The sequence below is a fragment of the Solea senegalensis genome, linkage group LG15 (assembly GCF_019176455.1).
Source record: "Solea senegalensis isolate Sse05_10M linkage group LG15, IFAPA_SoseM_1, whole genome shotgun sequence".
NCBI classification, from domain to species: Eukaryota; Metazoa; Chordata; class Actinopteri; order Pleuronectiformes; family Soleidae; genus Solea; species Solea senegalensis.
The window spans coordinates 7182156-7202769 of NC_058035.1; the positions used below are offsets into that span (position 1 = coordinate 7182156).

General features: G+C 38.3%; 2 protein-coding genes across 3 annotated transcripts; both read left to right on the forward strand.

Annotated features, from left to right (window-relative positions):
* Positions 1 to 2193: 2193 nt before the first annotated feature.
* On the forward strand, positions 2194 to 9729 carry LOC122782266 (inhibitor of nuclear factor kappa-B kinase subunit alpha-like). The gene is made up of 22 exons (XM_044046551.1): positions 2194 to 2451; positions 3808 to 3955; positions 4039 to 4133; positions 4216 to 4333; positions 4415 to 4484; positions 4572 to 4660; positions 4932 to 5021; positions 5314 to 5438; positions 5559 to 5666; positions 5752 to 5887; positions 5991 to 6191; positions 6953 to 7055; positions 7202 to 7325; positions 7401 to 7552; positions 7641 to 7702; positions 7783 to 7892; positions 7975 to 8024; positions 8401 to 8509; positions 8642 to 8789; positions 8943 to 8974; positions 9113 to 9212; positions 9361 to 9729. The coding sequence occupies exons 2-22, from the start codon at positions 3848 to 3850 to the stop codon at positions 9409 to 9411; spliced, it is 2181 nt and encodes a 726-aa protein (XP_043902486.1). The 5' UTR covers positions 2194 to 2451; positions 3808 to 3847; the 3' UTR covers positions 9412 to 9729.
* A 1383-nt stretch (positions 9730 to 11112) lies between these two features.
* On the forward strand, positions 11113 to 20092 carry erlin1 (ER lipid raft associated 1). Of its 2 annotated transcripts, none has more exons than XM_044045987.1 (12): positions 11113 to 11165; positions 12631 to 12759; positions 13307 to 13388; positions 14032 to 14078; positions 14157 to 14218; positions 14321 to 14446; positions 14569 to 14642; positions 15472 to 15530; positions 15642 to 15733; positions 15895 to 15984; positions 17614 to 17693; positions 17786 to 20092. In XM_044045987.1, exons 2-12 carry the CDS (start codon positions 12647 to 12649, stop codon positions 17945 to 17947), a joined length of 987 nt encoding a protein of 328 aa, XP_043901922.1. In that variant the 5' UTR covers positions 11113 to 11165; positions 12631 to 12646; the 3' UTR covers positions 17948 to 20092. The 2 variants fall into 2 exon arrangements, with proteins under 2 accessions (XP_043901922.1, XP_043901921.1); XM_044045986.1 differs by lacking the exon at positions 11113 to 11165 and adding an exon at positions 11172 to 11286.
* Positions 20093 to 20614: the final 522 nt, after the last annotated feature.

The following is a 20614-nucleotide window of genomic DNA, read 5'->3' on the forward strand; positions in this document are numbered from 1 at the left end:
TTCAGAGCTTCTCCCTGCAAACTTTACTTCATCAATAACAGTGACGCTTTGAATTACTCACGTTTCCTGTTTTTAACTTGCAACAACACCTTGATATCTGGCTCAGGTGTTTAAGTGATGCAATGTTTCACAGAAGTGACCAAATTCAGGGAAAACCCAGGACATTTGTGGTTGAAATGTGCAACCTGGAGGGATGGATTTTGACATTTTGTCTGGAGTCCAATTCAGTCTAGACACCAGTTATTCTGCAGTGATGTAACATAACATTACATTACATTAAAGGTAACGTCCTGCAGATTCAAAACTGACCTCTTTCTTCCACAGTTTCTATATGTATATATCTATATGTCCATCTAATACCACAGAAACACACACAAAATAACAACTCTCATCGCAACAGTGTTGTATAAATTACCTAAAAGTGATACTTGAGTAAAAGTACAAGTATCTTACCAGAAAATGGCGTTGGTAGAAGTTGAAGTCACTATTTATAATATTACTACTAATATTATTAATATTATATTATTAAAAGTCCTAAAGTATATGACATTTACTGTACTTAAGTACCAAAAGTAATATAGTCTGATATAAAATGAACTTGTGTTTTAAAAGTAAACGTAAAGTGAGGAGTTAGCATTGAGCTATGGTATCTCAGTGGTAGGGTGAGTTGTCCTTCAACTGGAAGGTTGTAGGTTCAATTCCTGGCTCTGTTAGTCTATATGTGTCCTTGAGCAGGACACTTAACCCCATGTTGGAATGGGTGAATGGTAAAACTGTAGTGTAAAGCAGCTCATCAAGACTAGAAAAGCTCTACATAAATACAGACCATTACCAACTCTTCTTCTTCTGATTGTATTTGGTAGTAATGGGTAACAAAGATAGTTAGAGGAAATGCAGGGGAGTAAAAGTACACAATTTATTTAGGAAATGTAGTGGAATTAAACTAAAAGTTGGTAAAAAAAACAAAAAAAAAACAATGTCAAAACAATAACAAAGTAAAGTACAGATAAGTGAATGTTGTACTTAAGTACAACACTGCTATCATAGCAACAAAGTTTAAAACCATTGTAAATGTGTGACCATAAACATTATTAAATGTCTGCAAAATGTGGGAGTTTGGTCTAAGAAACCACACTGACAGCAGTTTGGCGAATTGAGGAAGGAAAAAAGAAGAAGAGATACAGATGTCTATAAATATAAAGTTATCAGTTAACCTCTAATATTTTCTGAGCTTATCATCTTAACACCTATCTCATTTCATTGTAAAGGTGTGTTCAAACCTTTTTCAGTGAAATGGACAGGAAACCATGTAAATCACACCTCGGTCTCAAACTCCAGACAGTGACATCAAACATCACTCTTGCCTTCATAACCACCAGATGAAGAAACTGTGACTTAGTCAAACTTGTTAACTGCACATCTATTGCCAATCAATGTGTTTATTCTGTGGTAGTTTATTTTATCTCCTTTAAAAAGAAGACCTGGTCAAGCAGCAATATAATTACAGTACATACATTATATATATATATACATATAACAACAGATAAAACATGCTTACATGAAACACTTGCACACAGACAAAGTAGACTGCAATGATTCCACCAAAATATTTTTGGGGACGAGAAATTGCAGAGCATTCATAGATCGGAGATTGTGACTTCCATGTTTCCTTGTTAAAAGACAAGACAAATAGGAAGGAATGATACCCAGAATGAAAAATGACCTTTGACACTAAAATTCAGTAAATGTCATATACTGTAAGACTTTTACTTAAGTAATGTTTTTTTTTTGTTTGTTTGTTTTTTTAAAAAAGGGCCTTTAACCTCTACCAAAGTCATTTTCTGGTAAGATACTCCAGTACTTCAGTATCCCTTTAAGGTACTTGATACACCACTGATTCTTTCTAAGGGAGTCACTGCCTTTTATTACTTACAGCAATTCCATTGGGAGGCTGTGCATATGGCGCCATCTAGTGAACAAATGAAGACATTGTCTTGTTTAAAAAAAATCTCTCCTTGCTCCTGGTGGTTGGGGTTCTCTGAAGAGGTAAAAACAAAAAAGAGTGTTGTGTGTTTGAAAGAGACTCTAAACGCTGGTTTGTTATGTGGGTCTGTGGGAAAACCCCGACGGAGGGAGTAGTCCTGTGGAGACACACGAACACACAGGGGAGGGTATACGCGCATGCGCAGAAACAACAACGGCTGTCGGTTTACTTTCGCTATTCGCAGACTCTCGGCTCGACTATGTCCACTTGACGACAACAAAAACACGACACTAACCTCACCCTTAAATCCGTGTTTAAATGGATTGTGAGGGGATTAAGTTTTAAATTAAATTTGTCTTAAAGTTTGTTCGACAAACCGAACTGTAAACAACACGTTTGTAAAAGTAACTCCTCCTGAAGCAACAATGTTCTGACAGCTAAAGACCAGTGTCTGCTGCCGCCGGCAGGTGAGTTCATATCTCATCGTCTTTGTAGAGTAAAAACAGCTTTTATTTTCATAAAGTCCTGTCGTGTTTGTGTTTTCTGCCGTCCGTGAACCTATCACTCACTGTCCAGATCCTTGGTTCTCAAAATGTGGTACATATTCCACCAGTGGTATACGAACTTCTTCAAGTGATTTGACTTGGGAGGAAATTCATACTGTTTTACTGTATATACCCGGTTATGTGGTTGTTTACAAGCATGTTAAATATATTTAGTCAGACTAATACAGTATTTCTTATCCCTTAATGTCATGTCAACACGTTAGTCTGACTAAAATCGAGCTGCGATTTATAGTCCAATTACTCCTGGATGTATACGTTTAGTCGGACTGGAGTCTTTACTCTGATAAAGAACATAATACATACTGTGTGTACATATATGCAACCTTAGTGAAGGAATACATTGTTTTAAATTACTAAGCCTTAATACTTATATCCATATCAATGTCCATTCATTTAATACTGGAATGTAGTTTGTTATGGTTAAACGGCACATCACATACATAATAGTTTCCCAAACTCCTAAAACATACAAGGCCCAGATCATGTGACACAACACTAAAGAAAATATAACACTGAAAAACCAAAAATATTGTGTTCCTGTTACCTGTGAATAACTAGGTGACAGGATCGTGGGTGCTCATGGTGTTAATCAATGTAATTGTGAATGGCTATAACTGGGTGTTGTGTTAACACGTTTACAAAACATATGTTATAAGAAAGTGACTCACAAAGTGATACAGCATTTATATTGAACACATCACAAAGAAGAGAACACAGTTTATATGTTTTGAAAGATTGTTGTAGCCCACACTGAGGCTCATCTGCTTCACCTCCAACACCATGCTGCTGCCCTCAATGATAAAGTATTGGCTGATTAAATTTGAATAAAAATTGATCAAAGGATATTGAACAAGGGTAGTAACAGAATAAATAAAATAATGTCACGTCAAAGCAACAATTAAAATAAAAGGACATAATGAAGTGCATTCCTCATGCCTTTCAGTTCTACTGGTGTGTGATTTAACACTAATATTGGCGATCTGTTGATGCTGACAGACATAAGTGAAATAAGTGATTTTCTAAATGTGCTGGTTGAAATTTAGATTTTAATTAGAAAACAATTAATAGTTCAGCGCTATCATGCTGTGTTTGTTTCACTGAAGTGTTCACAATAACTGTTTTTTCTCTGCTGATGTATAGACCTCACTCAGTAAAGTCCAAAAGTTTGTAAGCAGCGTGATATTTTACAAAGATTTACTTTGGTTATTTATTTATTTGAATTTATTTTTTCAAAATTTTTGCTGAAATCTTTTACAGACCACGTCTGTTGCCCAGCGGCTCTAGTACACCTCACACTATGGAGCGGGCTGCACTCCGACAGAACCAGCTCTGTGGCTCAGCATGGGAGATGAAGGAGAGACTTGGAATGGGAGGCTTTGGGCACGTCTACCTGTACCAGCACCTTGTAAGATCTGTCACCTGTACACCGAGGAGAACATAAAGTCCAGAATCAAATCTGTCTCTTACTTTGTTTGTGTGTGGTTGCAGGAGTTGGGAGACAAGATCGCCGTGAAACTTTGCCGCCTGGAGCTGAACTCCAAGAATAAAGACCGTTGGAGCAGAGAGATCCAGATTATGAAGAAGTGAGTGAACATCATCTTAGTCCATAAAAAACTCTGTACATCTTCCACTAAAGCTACTTGTTTTTCTCTCTTCCATGTACAGACTAAACCATGTGAATGTTGTTCAGGCCAGAGAAGTACCTGAAGAGTTGAGCTCCATTGCTTTAAATGACCTACCTCTGTTGGCCATGGAGTACTGCTCTAGAGGAGACCTACGCAAGGTACCAAACTGGTCAACTGTAAAATCCTTACCAATTTATTGTCTCCATTTAACAGCACACCATCTGTACCTCTTCACTCAGGTGTTGAATAAGCCGGAGAACTGTTGTGGCCTGAAGGAGAGTGAGATCCTCTCTCTTCTCGGTGACATTGGTAATATTTTGCTAAACTGTTACTTTATTTTTTTAACAAATATGCACTGTTATCACATTTAAATGCATAATGCATGTGGAATTGCAGGTTCTGGTATCCAGTATCTCCACGAAAACAAGATCATTCACAGAGACCTAAAGCCTGAGAACATAGTACTTCAGGAGATCGATGGGAAGGTGAACTCAATTCTTTAGCCATGTAACTCCACCCACACTGTACTGTACTATTACTCTGGTACCCCAAGGGAAGGGTACTGGAAAATGCAACAGTCTGGGATGGTTATTTTGCTACTATTCCTCAAGGAAACGCACAAAAAATACTGTACATACAGAACAAAACACGCCATTTGTGTACATGTATGCTGGTGTCATCTGCAGTATCATGTAGTATATTATACAGTTTTTGTGCCATGCTCTCATTGTGATAAAACTGTGTGTTTGCCTCCAGCTGGTCCATAAAATCATAGATCTAGGTTATGCAAAAGACCTGGATCAGGGGAGTCTCTGCACATCCTTTGTTGGAACTCTCCAGTATCTGGTAAGTCTTCCATCATTAATGACAGCAACAACTTATTATTACTTTTTTGATCATCATTTTATCTGTTCTGTCAGATATGGTGAAAAGTGTGTTTTTTCAGCCTCTTGCATGCATGAATGTACTCTGGTTTAGCAGAAAAACTGAATATCTTTGAGGATGTCGTCATTTTGAACTGATTTGATTGACTAATCAAGAAAATAATCAACATTAGTTGCAGCCCTAAATCCACTCATTGTTCTTCAAGACGTTTTTTTTTTTAATATTTACATATTAGTATCTGTGTGTGTGCCAGGCTCCAGAGCTGTTTGAGAGTAAACCCTACACTGTAACTGTGGACTACTGGAGCTTTGGGACAGTGATTTTTGAATGCACTTGTGGCTTTCGTCCTTTTTTACACCACATGCAACCTGTCCAGTGGTGAGCCAACATTTTTAATAACTTTCAACAATAATAATTCTGTGTTAAATGTGTGTTTTTTTGTGTTCGATTTTTCAAATAGGTCATTTAATTTTCTTTACTATTTGCTTGCTTTTGTAGGACAAGTAAAGTCAAGAATAAAGGTCCAAAGGACATCATGGCAGTCGAGGACATGAATGGAGAAGTCCGGTTCTCCACACATCTCCCTTATCCCAACAATCTCAGCAGGTGAAGCCATACAGATACTTTTTTTCATACCTACCAGCACCCTTGTTTTATCTTAGCCTTTTTGTTTTGTTGTGTTTGTTGAAAGACCACTGTTGGAGCCAGTTGAGTCTCTACTACAGATGTTGTTACTGTGGGACCCTGCAACACGTGGCGGAGGGCTGGATCCTGACAGAAAGCAGCCATACTGCTACACCGCTCTTCAGAATATTCTCAGCATGAGAGTCAGTATGATTTTCCGCAGTGATTTTATTGTTTAGCACATGCTGCTAGAAAAGAGGGCAGTAAGCAGAGCAAACTTCACACTTGGCACATTTATCTCTCTAGGTGATTCATGTTTTGGACATGACATCTGCTCAGTTGCACTCTTTGGTTTTGGAAACCGAGGAGAGTTTACACTCCCTGCAGCTTCGCCTGGAGACGCAGACTCAGACCCACATTTCTCCGCTGAGTCAGGAGCTGCTGCTGGACTCGGGAATCTCCCTCGACCCACGCAGACCGCCCGCACATTGTCTGCCAGATGGATTGGTATGAGACACCAGTGTTAACTCAGGCGGCTGGCTTAGATTCTGTCGCAGTCTTTGATGTCAATGTGCATTAGTTGTTGTTTTCATCAGAGGGATAGTTCTGTTTTTTTTAGTGCAATGAGAAGTCAGAAAAACCATGGGCACTTGCTGTAAAGCCTGTGTTGTTCTGTTCTGTTGTTCAAACAGTGTAGCAACATGTCCACATTTAAAAATGGAAGATTAATATGTGTGCAACTGACTTAATGCAAAACAAATAAGACAGACATGCAATAAACAGAAGTAGCAAGAGTGGTTTTCACTATTGACATAGGTTGTGAGGTTGCTCCAACTTTCTGAGTTGGACATCTGACTGGGTGGGTTCCTGGTGAAACTTCTAAGTAGGAAAATTCGGACTCCCGACTCTAGCTGCAATAGTAATAGTCATGAGCTGACTGTGCTAAAAGTTTGGTGCGTCTTGCCCATTTCTTACATGTTACGTGTGTGTTTCCCAGCAAAAACAGACAAAGATCAGCTCTGTTGATATAAAACTGACTCTGACCTCTGTCTGCAGTGTAAGAATCTAGGCTGAATCTGAATACATGTAAAACATAAATGTTATATTTTTTCAATAATTTTAGCAGCTGTTCGGGTTTGTACAAAGTGGATCCATGCAATTAATGCAATAATTAATGCTGGCTTCTCTGGGAAAGAAATGCATCTGCAAATTCTAACATAAACAAAGATTTCAAGTGGAGTAATTGATGATTTGTGTTCTCATTTCAGCGCGGCTGGGACTGCGTTATTGTTTTCCTCTTTGATAAGAGCTTGACCAAGTACTCTGGGCCGCTGACTGCTCGACCACTGCCGGACAGTGTCAACTTTATAGGTGAAAACCAAAGCTGTAACTTGAGTCTTTTTCTGGTCTTTAAAAGCTACTGATTGTGACTGACAATTGAGCAAGTAAAAATAGGTGGTTTTAAGTCACAGCAAATTCAAGTGAGGGTTTTATGTCTTTTTTATGTGTTTTCTCAGTCAGGGAGACTAAAACACAGCTCCCACTCTCTGCTCTGAGAAAAGTTTGGGGGGAAGCAGTCAGCTACATCTGTGGCCTGAAAGAGGACTACATACGTCTGTACCAGGGTCAGAAAGCTGCCATGTAAGTGCATAAACGCATAGTGTATACATACGGTCGTATCTGAATCATGCTGACATTGTGTTTGTGTCTGTACAGGCTGAGTCTGCTGCGTTACAACACCAACCTAACACGTTACAAGAACCTGCTCTTCTCCCAGTCACAGCAGCTCCGAGCCAAACTGGCTTTCTTCAAGACCAGCATCCAGCACGACCTTGAGCAATACACCAAGCAGAGACACACAGGCATCTGTGAGTCGACGTGAAACTGTCTCTGTGATATGTACTGTTATTTAAAGTCACCACTGAACCCTTAAACTGTTGTTGTTTTCACGCGAAGCTTCGGAAAAAATGTTGAAAACGTGGCAGGAAAACGAAGAGAAGGCTGACAAGTTTACAAAGGTGGGATTGTTGTCAACTTTATTTTATTTTTATGCAAAGTTTAGAAAGCACTTCATGCTCAGTGGTGTTTTCGGTCACAGGTTGCAGATGTGGGGTATCTCGATGAAGAAATTGTGTCTCTGCATTCTGAGATCGTGGAGTTGCAGAGAAGTGCGTTTGCTAGGAGGCCAGGGGATGTAATGGAACAACTGTCAGTGTCTTTTTTATATTTAAATGATAATAATAATAATAACAAAAAAATGATATGCACACGTTAACTGTCTTTTTTTCAGAGAGGACAGGGCCATTGACCTCTACAAGCAACTGAAAGCTAAATGCAAAAGTTAGTATTAATTATGATATATAAACGTAGGCACGTCTTTGTAAAAATTAAAGATCCAGTGTGTTACATTTAGGGTGGTTTACTATACTACTCATAATTATGTTTGTATAGTGTATAATAATTTGGTTTTCATCGCTTTAGAATAAGCCTTAAGAACGTGCCTTGCTTTGAGGAGGCCGTCATCTTGTTCTGCAGTGTTTCTGCAGCAGCCCAAACAGATTAACTAGACAGAATGTGCGTTTCAGGTTTTGTAGCAGAAGCTTACTGCACAAACAAGGACATACATCATCCTTTCTGGTCCACAAAGGCCACCATACATAGCGATGACAAAAGGGTAGAAGGCGAATGTTGAAGGGATTGTGTTTTTTTTTTCTAGGCCCCGACCCTCCACACGGCTACAGTGACAGCTCAGACATGGTGAAGACCATTCTCCAAACAGTTCAGAACCAGGACAGAGTACTGAAAGACTTGTACACACATCTGAGGTAATATGTCCACTAGTTCAGACAGTTCAGACACATGACAGCAAATACATGTCCAACACTGCAAACCAAATTTTACAGATCTCTCTTTGTGTTATTCATGTGATTTCCCCCCAACTCTTTTTTTCCCTGTAGTACAATTCTGGTATGCAAGCAGCGCATCGTTGATTTGTTCCCTAAGTTGGAGAGGGCGGTAGAGAACATAAAAACTGCAGAGGCGGCAGTGATGCAGATGCAGATGAAGAGGCAGAGAGAATTCTGGTTTCTCCTCAAGATTGCCTGTGTGAGTACATAAGACACGATACGACAAAAAGGATTCTTGGCCGTTGCTCTCAATTTTAAGAGCTTGATGATCTGCAGTACAGTATTAAACATGAGTCAAAAACATTTTAGCTAATATGTTGTGTGGTTTTGTCTTTAAATGTGTATTTTTTAGGCCCAGCCAATTGTGCAACAAACCACTGACGGGTAAGAGCTATACACAGTGACCGTGACTGCTTCTATGTACCACAAGAGGTCACTGCGTTCACTTGACTGTGCTTTGTAATGTGTCACACAAAGAAATATTGTATAGTTTATAGTAGTTTCTCCTCTCTTTTTTTTCAGTGACTCTGTTCATCAGTTACTGGATGAGAATCAGCGATACCTGAGTCAGCTGACGTCTCTGCTGCAGGATGCCACCCAGGAGATGGAGCACAGTGTCATGGTATGGACTGCACACATATGAACACTGTGTATGTCTGTCTGTGTAAGATTACACTTGGTCTTGATTGATTTTGAGATGTCACTCATGTAAAATGATGTCATCTGTGTATTCTCTCTATCTCTCTCTCTCTCTCTCTCTCTCTCTCCAGGAGGAGGACTGGAGTTGGACTCAGTACAGTGTTGTGAAAGCTCAACCTTAGAAGCTGTAGATCAAATGATTTATAATTGATATATTGAGAACAGGTGCCTTTTAGTTACACTATCTGAAAGCTTTGTTGTTAGAAACTGTGTCATTTACATCCACAAGGTGCTGTAAGAAAGTAAGGTATGAAGCAGCATGATGTGATAAGCTATTTTTCCAACTAAAATGTTAATTATTGAATTTAAAAAATGTAAAATGTTGAGCTGTCACCAAACATATTTATTGTACTTTGAATATATGTTGAAGTAAAAACATTGCTGCTATAAACTATGAATGATGGATTGTGAGTACATTTTATAAATGTATATTCCACATATGTCATGTTTTGTCTTTGTTTAAGCAGTTTGAAGGGATTTTCTCAGTGTTAAAAAAAAGAAAAAAAAAGTGGAATATAGTTAACCGCCTCACACACTGAACCAGAAAACTGTCTGCACACTCACACAGGAAATAGCTTGTTTATAAAAACCCTGGGTTCAAACTTCTCTTGGGAGCTGCTGAAATCCAAACTGCAAAAATGCAGCACAGAGTGACATGCATAAATTTAATATGACAGAGAGAGAGAGTGAAGTTCAAAGTCATGGTCTCAGAAAGACTGTGGGACTTTGGCGTGGGTTAATTTTTTGCCTTGTGAAAGAATTTTAAATAGATACTGTATTATACGACATCCATATCTATAGACTACATGTTCTTTTTGCAGTAGGCAACTTTGTAATGTGCTTCTGAAATAAATAAGTAAATTGATTTATGAAACAAATGGATGCTTTTATCAATTTGATTCTATCATGTTCTATGACATTCTAGTCAACGCTAAAATACAGTAGTGTAAATTGGTCGAGCAAAGTCAGCTACAAACTTCATAGGAAGCAGATTTATTCCCAATAAGATAATTTGCTCTATCATCACATATGACACTTGTATAGTGAAATGAGCAAAAGACAAGGCGACTCTAATTATTATTTAATTGTTATTAGAATTATTTTATACACATGTGAAAATCCCAGTATTTCTGATTTTCCTCCAAGAACATGTACCACAGTTTGAGAACCATGGGACTAAAGGGACACCTTTCATTTGAGGTGTTAATGGTGACATTTTAGAGATGATTTGTGCATTTTTAATACTTAATCTATTGGATCTATTTACACTGTGTAAATATAATGTTCATATTTTACAGCTGATGAATTATCTGATCTGTCCATTGCAGAAATGTATTGTACATCTTGTACAAGTTCTATGTCTGTGGAAAGTTCCCCACTTGAAAATGATTGATGTTCTACCCAAAGAAGAACTGGATTCCACTCAAACTCCTTATGATCCTCTATTTTATTCCTCTCCAAATTCCAGTTGACGGCTGATAGAGTTAAGCAGGTGTTTATCTGCTGTTCAGGTGAAAAACCTTTGAAATAGAATAAAAATAATGCAAATGAAAATAAACTTTTCAATAATCAAAAGATGTACAGCAATATTAATTAAATCATTAATTTTAAAGTTACAGAGCCAAACATATTCTGAGATTAGTCTTTTTATTTTTGAATTTTCCAAAAAGAACTCATATGTGGCCCTAATCCTCTTTCCTATAAAATGTCCTTTGTTGTGCTATGTTTTTATGACATTGGCTGGCAAATTATATAAATCCATATATAAATTTTTATTTGATGGTGCTGAAAAGTTGTGTATTTTCCGAGTTTCCATGAAGGCAGCATCATGTAACAAGTAGAAACCGAGAGTGCAAGCTGTAGGAGGCGGAGGAAGGTGAGTGATTTAGAGCTGAGAGAAAAGGGGCGGTAGTGCCCGACTCTGTGGTCAATTTATTTACCTTTCAAAACCAACGATCGCACATTGAGCTTTGTTGTATTACAGCGAGTGGCGCAAGGTGAGTAAATTTACCGGTGTCTCTGCGGCGGCAGCGTAACGAGCTAACGTTAGCATGACGCTAAACAATCCGAACCACCCGATAATCACAGAGCTAGCTGGCGGCAGCATGCTAACCCCGTCTACTGGCTAACTCTAACGTCACAAACCGAATAGTATGTCCCGTGTCGCTTTGTTGGATTCACTACAAATGTTATATTTATTGTTGGTGTCAACGGGGCCAACGCGTTGCATTGTGTGCAGTGAATCGCAAGTTGTCTCTGTGAATGCAGTATTTTACAAGCTAGTAGCGTTAGCGTTAGGCTAAATGTTCTGATTAAGTCACTCCATAAGTCGCTCCATACTGTACACTGAAGTAGTCACTTGGATATAAAACTATAATTAAAATTTATTTTTTATGTGGCTCTCCACCATGAATGACGGTGGGTTAGGTTAAGTTGACATTTGTGACATCTGTAATGAAGTGAGTATACTATCGCCTACAATTAAATAATGTACAATATAATTTACATCGTCTCCAGCGAAATCTATACTTTGGCAATAGTGCTACTACAGTTGCAGGATTAGGGTTTGATTAATAATAAAATGATTTAGTATTGCGCCTACCGTAAAACACACACCATTTTAAGATTACATTAAAATGTATGTATGCACGACCTGATTTAAAAACCGTTAAAATAGAAAACACTGTCAAAAGACAGCATTAATGTAGTCACTGTGCAAAGTGTGCAAGAGAAGAGTAAATGACAGAGTTAACCTGATTTCATGTTGAGTAGTCTGATAGATGTTGGAATAAACAAGAGATCATGACCATTTGCCCACTTTCACTTGAATGTTTGCCTCAAGTTGCATTCATTACTAAATTGGACAGACAGTTCAGCAAGCTGCCTGTTTGAAGAGGGACTCAGGAACCAGAATATGATATATGCAATGTTTTGCATATATATTTTTTTAATAGGGATAGCAGAGAAAATGCATGGGAGACCCAACTAAAGAAGACATTTTAATTAATAATACAAAAAAAAAGAGTATTCCCCATATTTGGAATACATTCCTTGGCGGACATGCAGTCTCACAGTCCTGTGTGACTGCACGGACAGACAGTGTTCCTCATGAGACTCATTTCAAAATAGTTCTGTACCATGTAGTTATTCTCTAAACGTTCATGAAGGTTAAATCTATTAGTAGACAGAATTATTTTTAGCTCTGTGTACGCAATTAACTACTAATCAACTGTGTTTACTGCTGCTGACAATTACAGAAAAGGTCTCTCTCTTAATGTGTAATGGTACTGTCTGTGCATTGTATAAAGGATGTGTATTCCTCTCTCATTCTGTGTGTGCAGGTGAGCGCTAGTGAGGATGACGATGCCGCATGTAGGGGCAGTATTTGCAGCTATAGCAGGAGTCATGGCCATCATGTTGCACTCCTCCATTCACAAGATAGAGGAAGGACACCTTGCTGTGTACTACAGGTATCGTAACATTGTCTGACCCATGACTGGAATGGAATTAACCCATATAAATTCTTTGAACGTGGATGGCATATTATTATTTGTATTAGGCGTAATAAGGGCCATTCTGCATGGAATTTGCATGTTCTTTTCCGTATGTGCGTGGGTTTTCTCTGGGGTTCTCCGGTTTCCTCCCACAGTCCAAAAACGTGCAGATTTGGGAATTAGGCCAATTGTGTGTTAGTACATGATTGTTCCTCTTTATATGTTGTCCCTGTGATGGACTGGCGACCTGTAAGTCAGGTGGGATGGGCACCAGTGCCCCCCCGATTCTCATGTGGAGGATAAAGTGGTAGAGGATGGATGGATGGATGGATGGATGGATGGAGATCCATGTTTAGATAATATTGCATGTAAATTCAGCCTGGGTATGGAGATGTTAGTGACTTGACATGTTCATGCTTCAATGTAGTATTTTTCAATAAAATCCATATTGCCATACTGCCCTTGAAATACAATTATACAATATTCCAGTTTTGAAGTCTGACTTAATTTATTTTTGTTTCAGAGGTGGGGCTTTATTGACTGGTCCCAACGGTCCTGGATATCACATTATGATGCCTTTCATTACCACCTTCAGATCTGTGCAGGTAAACTTAGCCTGGCTTTTTAGCAGAGTTTGAAGAAGAAACAAGTACACACATACATTTCAATCAAATATGTCACAGTAAATGATATTAATTAAGCAAGTGTAGACTGTTTTTTTTTTTCTTTAATGGTCATGACTGCTCCACTGCACCTGCCACAAAAAAACTAGACAGTCGTACAAGAGATTTCTGATGCATAGCAGAGTTATTTGGAAAGTACAAGTTCACTGTACTGTGCTACACATGAAAACCAAAATGAGATCGTCTATAAATAAATCAGCTATCACATGCAAACATTTGCCACTCAACTGTGGCTGCACTGCTGCTGTTAAATACGCTGAATGCAACTTAAATACATTTTGTGTCCTATTGCATTTTCCGTTTGCTGCAATTCTGAGTTTTCAGACAGATTTACAACCAAAGACACTTGTTGAAGTAGCTAAGACCTGTGTATGGTTATATAGAGCATGAACATTGAGGTTTAATAATGTAACCTAAATTTAACATCATCCAGAGCTCAGTTGTGATGAAAAGGATGGAGATGGTTTAAGTTTACTAGAATGAATTGCTCAGCTGAAGACTATATTGTCAAACAACTTGTTTTCAATTACAAGATTGAACATTCACATTTAAACATTTCTTTCAGACTACTCTCCAAACTGATGAGATAAAGAATGTGCCTTGTGGAACAAGGTAAAACTGAGTTCAGCAATGTAGCTACAATAGTCAATTGATTATATATTTAACAGATATTTTGTTTTCCTTTCACAGCGGTGGGGTAATGATCTATTTTGATAGAATAGAAGTCGTCAACATGCTGGTCCCTACAGCAGGTACAGAATGTTCTTACTTCCCTCATTGCAGAAGTTCCTCATGTGGTTGATTCATAAACAGCTGTTTGTGGCCTTACAATGTTATATTTGTTAAATGTGCAGTGGTGGACATCGTGAGGAACTACACTGCTGATTATGATAAAACACTAATTTTCAACAAGATTCACCACGAGCTCAACCAGTTCTGCAGCGTGCACACACTACAGGAGGTCTACATTGAGCTTTTTGGTGAGTGCACTTTTGTGTTCACAGAGAACTGTTTCTGTGTGTGCTCATTACTGACATTACCTGAAATGTGATACACAGACTGGCGTTTATACAAACAGCTGCTGTTTTTGTTTGTCTTGCAGACATTATAGATGAGAACCTGAAGACTGCATTACAGAAAGATCTTAACGCTATGGCACCTGGACTTACAATACAGGTAACTTGACACAAAACTAGAGGGGAGTACAGACCGGAGTTTGAGTTTGCATGGGACAGCAGAGCTAGAATGTGGCTCACGCATGGCTGCAAGAAACCCAAAAGGCTAAGTGATATGACCAAAAATGACTATGTTTACGGTAATCATCCCGATGTCAGATAATGATAGACTGATGTTTGTGTGAAGGTCACACATCCGGTGTAAAATATTCAAAGCACTTTCTTGTTTTTCCGTTTATACAGCACATGGAAATGTTGAAGATGTAAATGATGCTGTAATCATACCGTTGTGAAATGTTGCTCTTCAATGTGTATCAAAACATTTACTATTTTCCTGTGTACATTTTCAGAATTTATTGTTGTATTTATTGTTATTGTATATTTAGAATTTTGCCCTGAGGTAAAGTATTGCAGTCTCTGTGGAAATGGCATCTTTAAAACTCAATGTTCATTTGTGGTGCAAGTCAGACTGTATGCCGTCTAGATTAACTATGCAGATTCTCAGAATTTTCTCCTAATAACTGAATCTTTGACAGTAGTTTGAAATGAATCCTTATTATCAAAACTCCTTTGATGACCTGGCCCCAGTAAATGGTTACAAATTAAACTACAGTGTTTTAAAAAGGCTGTAAAGATTTGTGTGTTTAGTTTGTTATGGAGTGGCTGTCATAGTTTTACTTTAGACCTCAACATAACTATATTGTACTTTCTTTAAAATGTAACTTCACAGTCTGTGTTCTAACTTCTCCCCTCCCTGTGAAATTATTTGACAGACAGATTGTGAGAAAAGACCCATCTTGTTTTTTTTCTGTTTCTACATTGTAATAAAGGCAGTCCGTGTTACCAAGCCAAAGATCCCCGAGTCTATCAGGAGGAACTTTGAACTCATGTGAGTTTGTAAATCTGCACTTACTAACACAGTTTTGAATTTCCCCTGTTACCCACCCACAAAGAAAATACTTGTAAGATTTATTTTTTCAATTTGTTTGTATGTGTGCAGGGAAGCAGAGAAGACTCGCCTGTTAATAACAACTCAGACTCAGAGGGTGGTGGAAAAGGAAGCGGAGACAGAAAGGAAAAAGGCCATTATTGGTAAATTTGTGGTCTTCGTACACCTAATTCAATGTGCTATGTTTTCATTTACATGAGCCATAAACGAGCAGTTTCTTTCTGTCTGGCACTGGTGTGTAACCTTTCTGTTGACCTCCACCTCCTTTACATGTGTTAAAGCTCACAACTTTTTTCTCTTATAGAGGCTCAGAAAGTGGCCCAGGTAGCAGAGATCCAGTTCCAGCAGAAGGTGATGGAGAAAGAGACGGAGAAGAGGATCTCTCAAATAGAGGGTTAGTTTATTTAATTTAAATGTTATGTTTTCTGATGTGACAAGATTGTGTCTGTTATTTTATGTTGTGACTTCTGGCAAACTGATCTCACATTTGTCTAGCTTTATTTCCACTGGCCAATTTACAGATAATTAGATTATAGGTGGTTATTAGGTGTGGACAAAAGTATTTGGATGAAGCCTCTTGTCTCCAATGAAGGACAATCTTAATGCTTCAGCATTGAGCATACCAAGACATTTTGGACAATACTATGCAACAGTTTGAGGAAAGCACTTTTCTATTCCAACATGACTGTGCCCCAGTGCACAAAGCAAGGACTCTAAAGACGTGGTTTGACGGGTTTGGTGTTGTAGAACTTGACTGGCACACACCTGTCCTCAACCCCGTCGAGCAACTTTGGGATAAAATGGAACAGAGTCAGGCCTTCTCGTCCAACATCAGTGCATGACAACATGAAAAAAAAAATATAGAAACACTTAAGTAAGGTCTTCCAAGAAGTGTGGAAGCTGTTGGAGACCAACTCCATATTAATACACAGTCCCTGTTGATGTAATGATCAGGTGTCTGAATACTTGTCTAATATATTGTATCTACAGTGAGAGGAGATCTTCCTCATGAACTGTGGGCTTGTTGCTGCTGCTCTTGCAGTTGACATTAACATGATATGGTAGGAAACCTTACATGCGCCCTCTGCTGGATTTTAAATGGTACTATTTAAATAGGCATTACGATATGCAGATTGCGTTTTGAGCATAGATTGAATTACGGGGGAGCGGAGGGGCAGCTTGGCTTCCTTGGATAGGACACAAACTCCGCTGAAAGTCTGCTTTGTCCATTTCTGAGTCACAGGGTACAGACATTGGTGTTCTGTACAATGAGGCTCCTTAAATAAATAACCCTAATAACAGTAAAATATATCAATATTTGTTTATTCCCTCATTACATGCTGTACCAAATTTCAAACATTTTATTAATGTCTCCACCAATAAATCTAATGCTATTCCTCCTGTTGCCAATGACCTACATTTTAACGTTGCCTTCCCTCTTGAACTTCTTTTAACCTGGTCGCACAGCATTGGGTGTTGTGTGTAAGCCACACTGCTTGTTGTGGTTGTAAGACAGTAGGGGAATGACAGGAGAGTGAAGTGATTTGTGTGAGAGAGAAACACACACACACACACACACGTTTTTTCCCACAGTATGCTGCAAATGCCCCAAATCTGGAAATGATGATGTTCTCTAATGTCTTGTTTTGTCCACAAACCACAATTATTCAGTTTTAATGATTTATTTCTTTTTATTTATGTATATATATATATATATATATATATAAAAAATACATTAACATTTTAGTCCGTCTGAAATACACTGAATATTTTAAAGTTAATGGATGATAAGATAACTCGCAGTGTTGTTTGACAAAAACTAGCTGCCAGTCATTCTGCTGTGTGTGTGTGTGTGTGCGCGCGCGCGCTGTAAGGTCAACTGGAAACCGTTCAATACCAACAAGCTCGGTGGGAACTGATTTTGATTTCTGAAATTGATTCCCCACTAATGTTTACATACTGTGTCAAAGACAGTGGTAGCTACAATCGTAGCTTCACTTTACTGACTGTCTCTTTGTCTCAGATGCTGCTTTCGTGGCCAGGGAGAAGGCTAAGGCTGATGCAGAGTATTACACTGCTGCCAAGTCTGCTGAAGCAAACATGGTAAAGTCAAACAAAAAAACACAAACACACTATCACGCAACAATTTTAATTTAATCCTCACATACTCTTGTGTATGTCTCAAATCTTTACAGTTGAAGTTAACCCCAGAGTATCTGGAGCTGATGAAGTACCAGGCCATAGCAGCTAACAGTAAGATCTACTTTGGCCAAGACATCCCTAACATGTTTGTAGAAGGAACCAACAGTCCGCCTAAGTCTCAGTCCAACGTTAAAGAGAAATTAGCTGGCCAGTGATTCCACAGCCGTTCCTCTACACAGGACAGGAGAGCCTGATGAGGACTTGTCTTGTCTGTGGGGTGGAGAGCACTGAACTGAAGGTGATTGGTGGGATGGTTTTGATCCTCTTTGGCTTTTTTGGATTGGTGAGCAAAACACCTCAAGTCTTAAATGTAAGTGGTGTAGAGAGAGAGGGGCAGGGGGGAGAGAGAGAATGTAAGGTGAAAGTGAGCGGTAGAAACGGCAACGTTAAAGGGAACGTTTTTTTTGTTTGTTTTTTTCCTCCACCTTCCACTCTTTGATAAAAGATGTTTTAGCAATGAGAATGATGCCATGATTAAAAATGAAAAGCATAATTAATGCTCCTGCCTGGGAAGGTGACACCATGTTGCCCCAAATTTACATGTGCTTGCAATCTGTGTGGTGTTGAACTTTGCCTTTGTATGCAAGGGGGTGGGGGGTGGTTTGTGATGAAATCAATCTTGATTTTTATTTTTCAATTAATTTCTGTTTTATTTCAACTGGAATCTGTCAGGTGACACTAATTAAACGCAGGATGTTCGATATTTTGATCCACCTAGGTTTCCTGATAAGTAATATAACACATCAAGCTTTTAAGAGTGTTCTACAAACAAGTGGCCTAACTTTAACTGTTAACTTTTCACCTGAGCCTCAGTTTAGTTGTAGTTTGATATTTTCTTTTTAACGTGGGAGGATGGTTCATGATGTGGTCTTAGGTAAGTCGATAACACAGTGGTGTTAGGTCAGTTATAGTGATTTAAGAATGCAGAAAGACTGATGTCACTGCACTGAGATTTACTGTGAAGCAAACTGAGAAGAAAAAAAGATCTGCTGCTCCAATCAAATTTGATTTTCCTGCAATTAAAAATTAATTCAAGAGGATTGAGTGTTCAAAGTTACTGCACTGTGTGAACGCAACAATGCACTTGACAAGGTTGCGTGTCGTCTTCCTTGTCAAGTAAAGTCAATAAATCCTTCCTTTTTATTCAGTTTTGAGTGTTGGGGCTGTGCATGTTGATATTAGTTTTGGCATTATCTTGATGATTAGCAGTGTTTGCATTTTGCCAGCTAACTCTTCTTTTACTGCTTATTGTGAAATGACTTACTATTCATTCTCAGGAAATCTTATTTCAGTAAAAGAGCTGCTTGAAGACGATACTCCGAAAGACATAGTTGACGGTTGTGTACGAATATTAAGTAAAATGAGAATGAACACCACAAGCTACGGTTGAAAATCCATCATCCTATAACAAACACCTTTTATACTACATTCAAATTTTGGCTCCTGCGAATATTTATGGTGACATGTTTTGTGCATGTCACCGTTTTACTGCTACATCTGTTTACAGTAGGCGTCTCCTCTACCTGCTGTGCTTGTTTACATTTTTATGAAAGTCAAATATTGACGTACTGCAACCTTTTACAACCATAACAAAATAATTGAAATGATTTTAATGGCAACTCATGCAATTCCTATATATAGTAGTTAAAAAACATGTAGAAACATTTAGATTTTTGTGTTCCATGTTTGGTGTAACGGCGTGAGCTCCAGCACTACACGACAAAAAAAAAACAATCTTTGTTTTGTTTTAGCGATGAATGTCAACGCATGAGCTTACTCCAGATGCAAATTGGTGCTAGTTGCAATGGTGTCAGTGTTTGTTCGGCACTATTTGGCAGAACCATGGAAATATACTCGCACTATTGAGAATTCAAGCCTTAAATGAATAACCGTGGACTAATCCAGAGTGAAGGTCTCAGTAATAATAAACTTCCACTTGAACTAGCCTGTGTGCTTGTATGTACAATGCTGTACGTGACAGCCTCGTCCGAGACTCTAGCAAAGAAAGGAACATCTAGCAGTGGGACACTGTTTGGAGGATGTTGTGATGTGTACCTGACCTCCAGCAACCTGGAAGTTACTGGCTGCACTCTGCGTTTGCTTTGGTGGTGGGTTCAAATAACGCTGCAAAAGGAGGGTATGAATTTCCTTTTTTCAGAATTTTTTCTTTTTGTCAATATTTTGTACGATCTGTGAAATCTAAACATTGTCTCCCTGTTTTAAAAAGATTTATATGAAATGAAAATGTTTTTCCAGTTTTGACAATGTTGTAAAATAAAGCCTATTTTGGTACCTCTCTGCTCCCCTGGGCCTGTTTGTGTATGTGTAGACATTGTGCAGTACACTTGGCTGCCAGCAGGAGGAGAGCTAACACTGTGAGTCAACAAAACAAATGTTTGTGGTTGTAATTTGAAGCTAAATATTTGCCACACTGTGTGTTTGCTCTTTGTTTGGATTAGCTTTCTCAATGGTGACCACCACTTAATGTAAGCCCTAAATTAACAGCATTGGGTTTTCTTAAAATCCTTTTTTATGTTTCTGTATGTACAAGCTCTTTAACCAAAATTATATTTTTTAATGCTAAAATATATTTGTTATGTTATGTAATCTACGTTATCCATGCATTTTCAAATTTACTATTTTACAAAAAGCAGATCAATAGTAAAGCACATTATTTTTTTTCTTCATTCAGAAAATTGTAGTTAAGCTTGAACAGAAACCTTTTTTTAGTTAGTTTTAGTTGATAATATATTTACATTTTCTTTATTGGTAGTTCAATAAATGCAACAAATGGTTTTTGAAATGAACTTATAAGGTGTTTG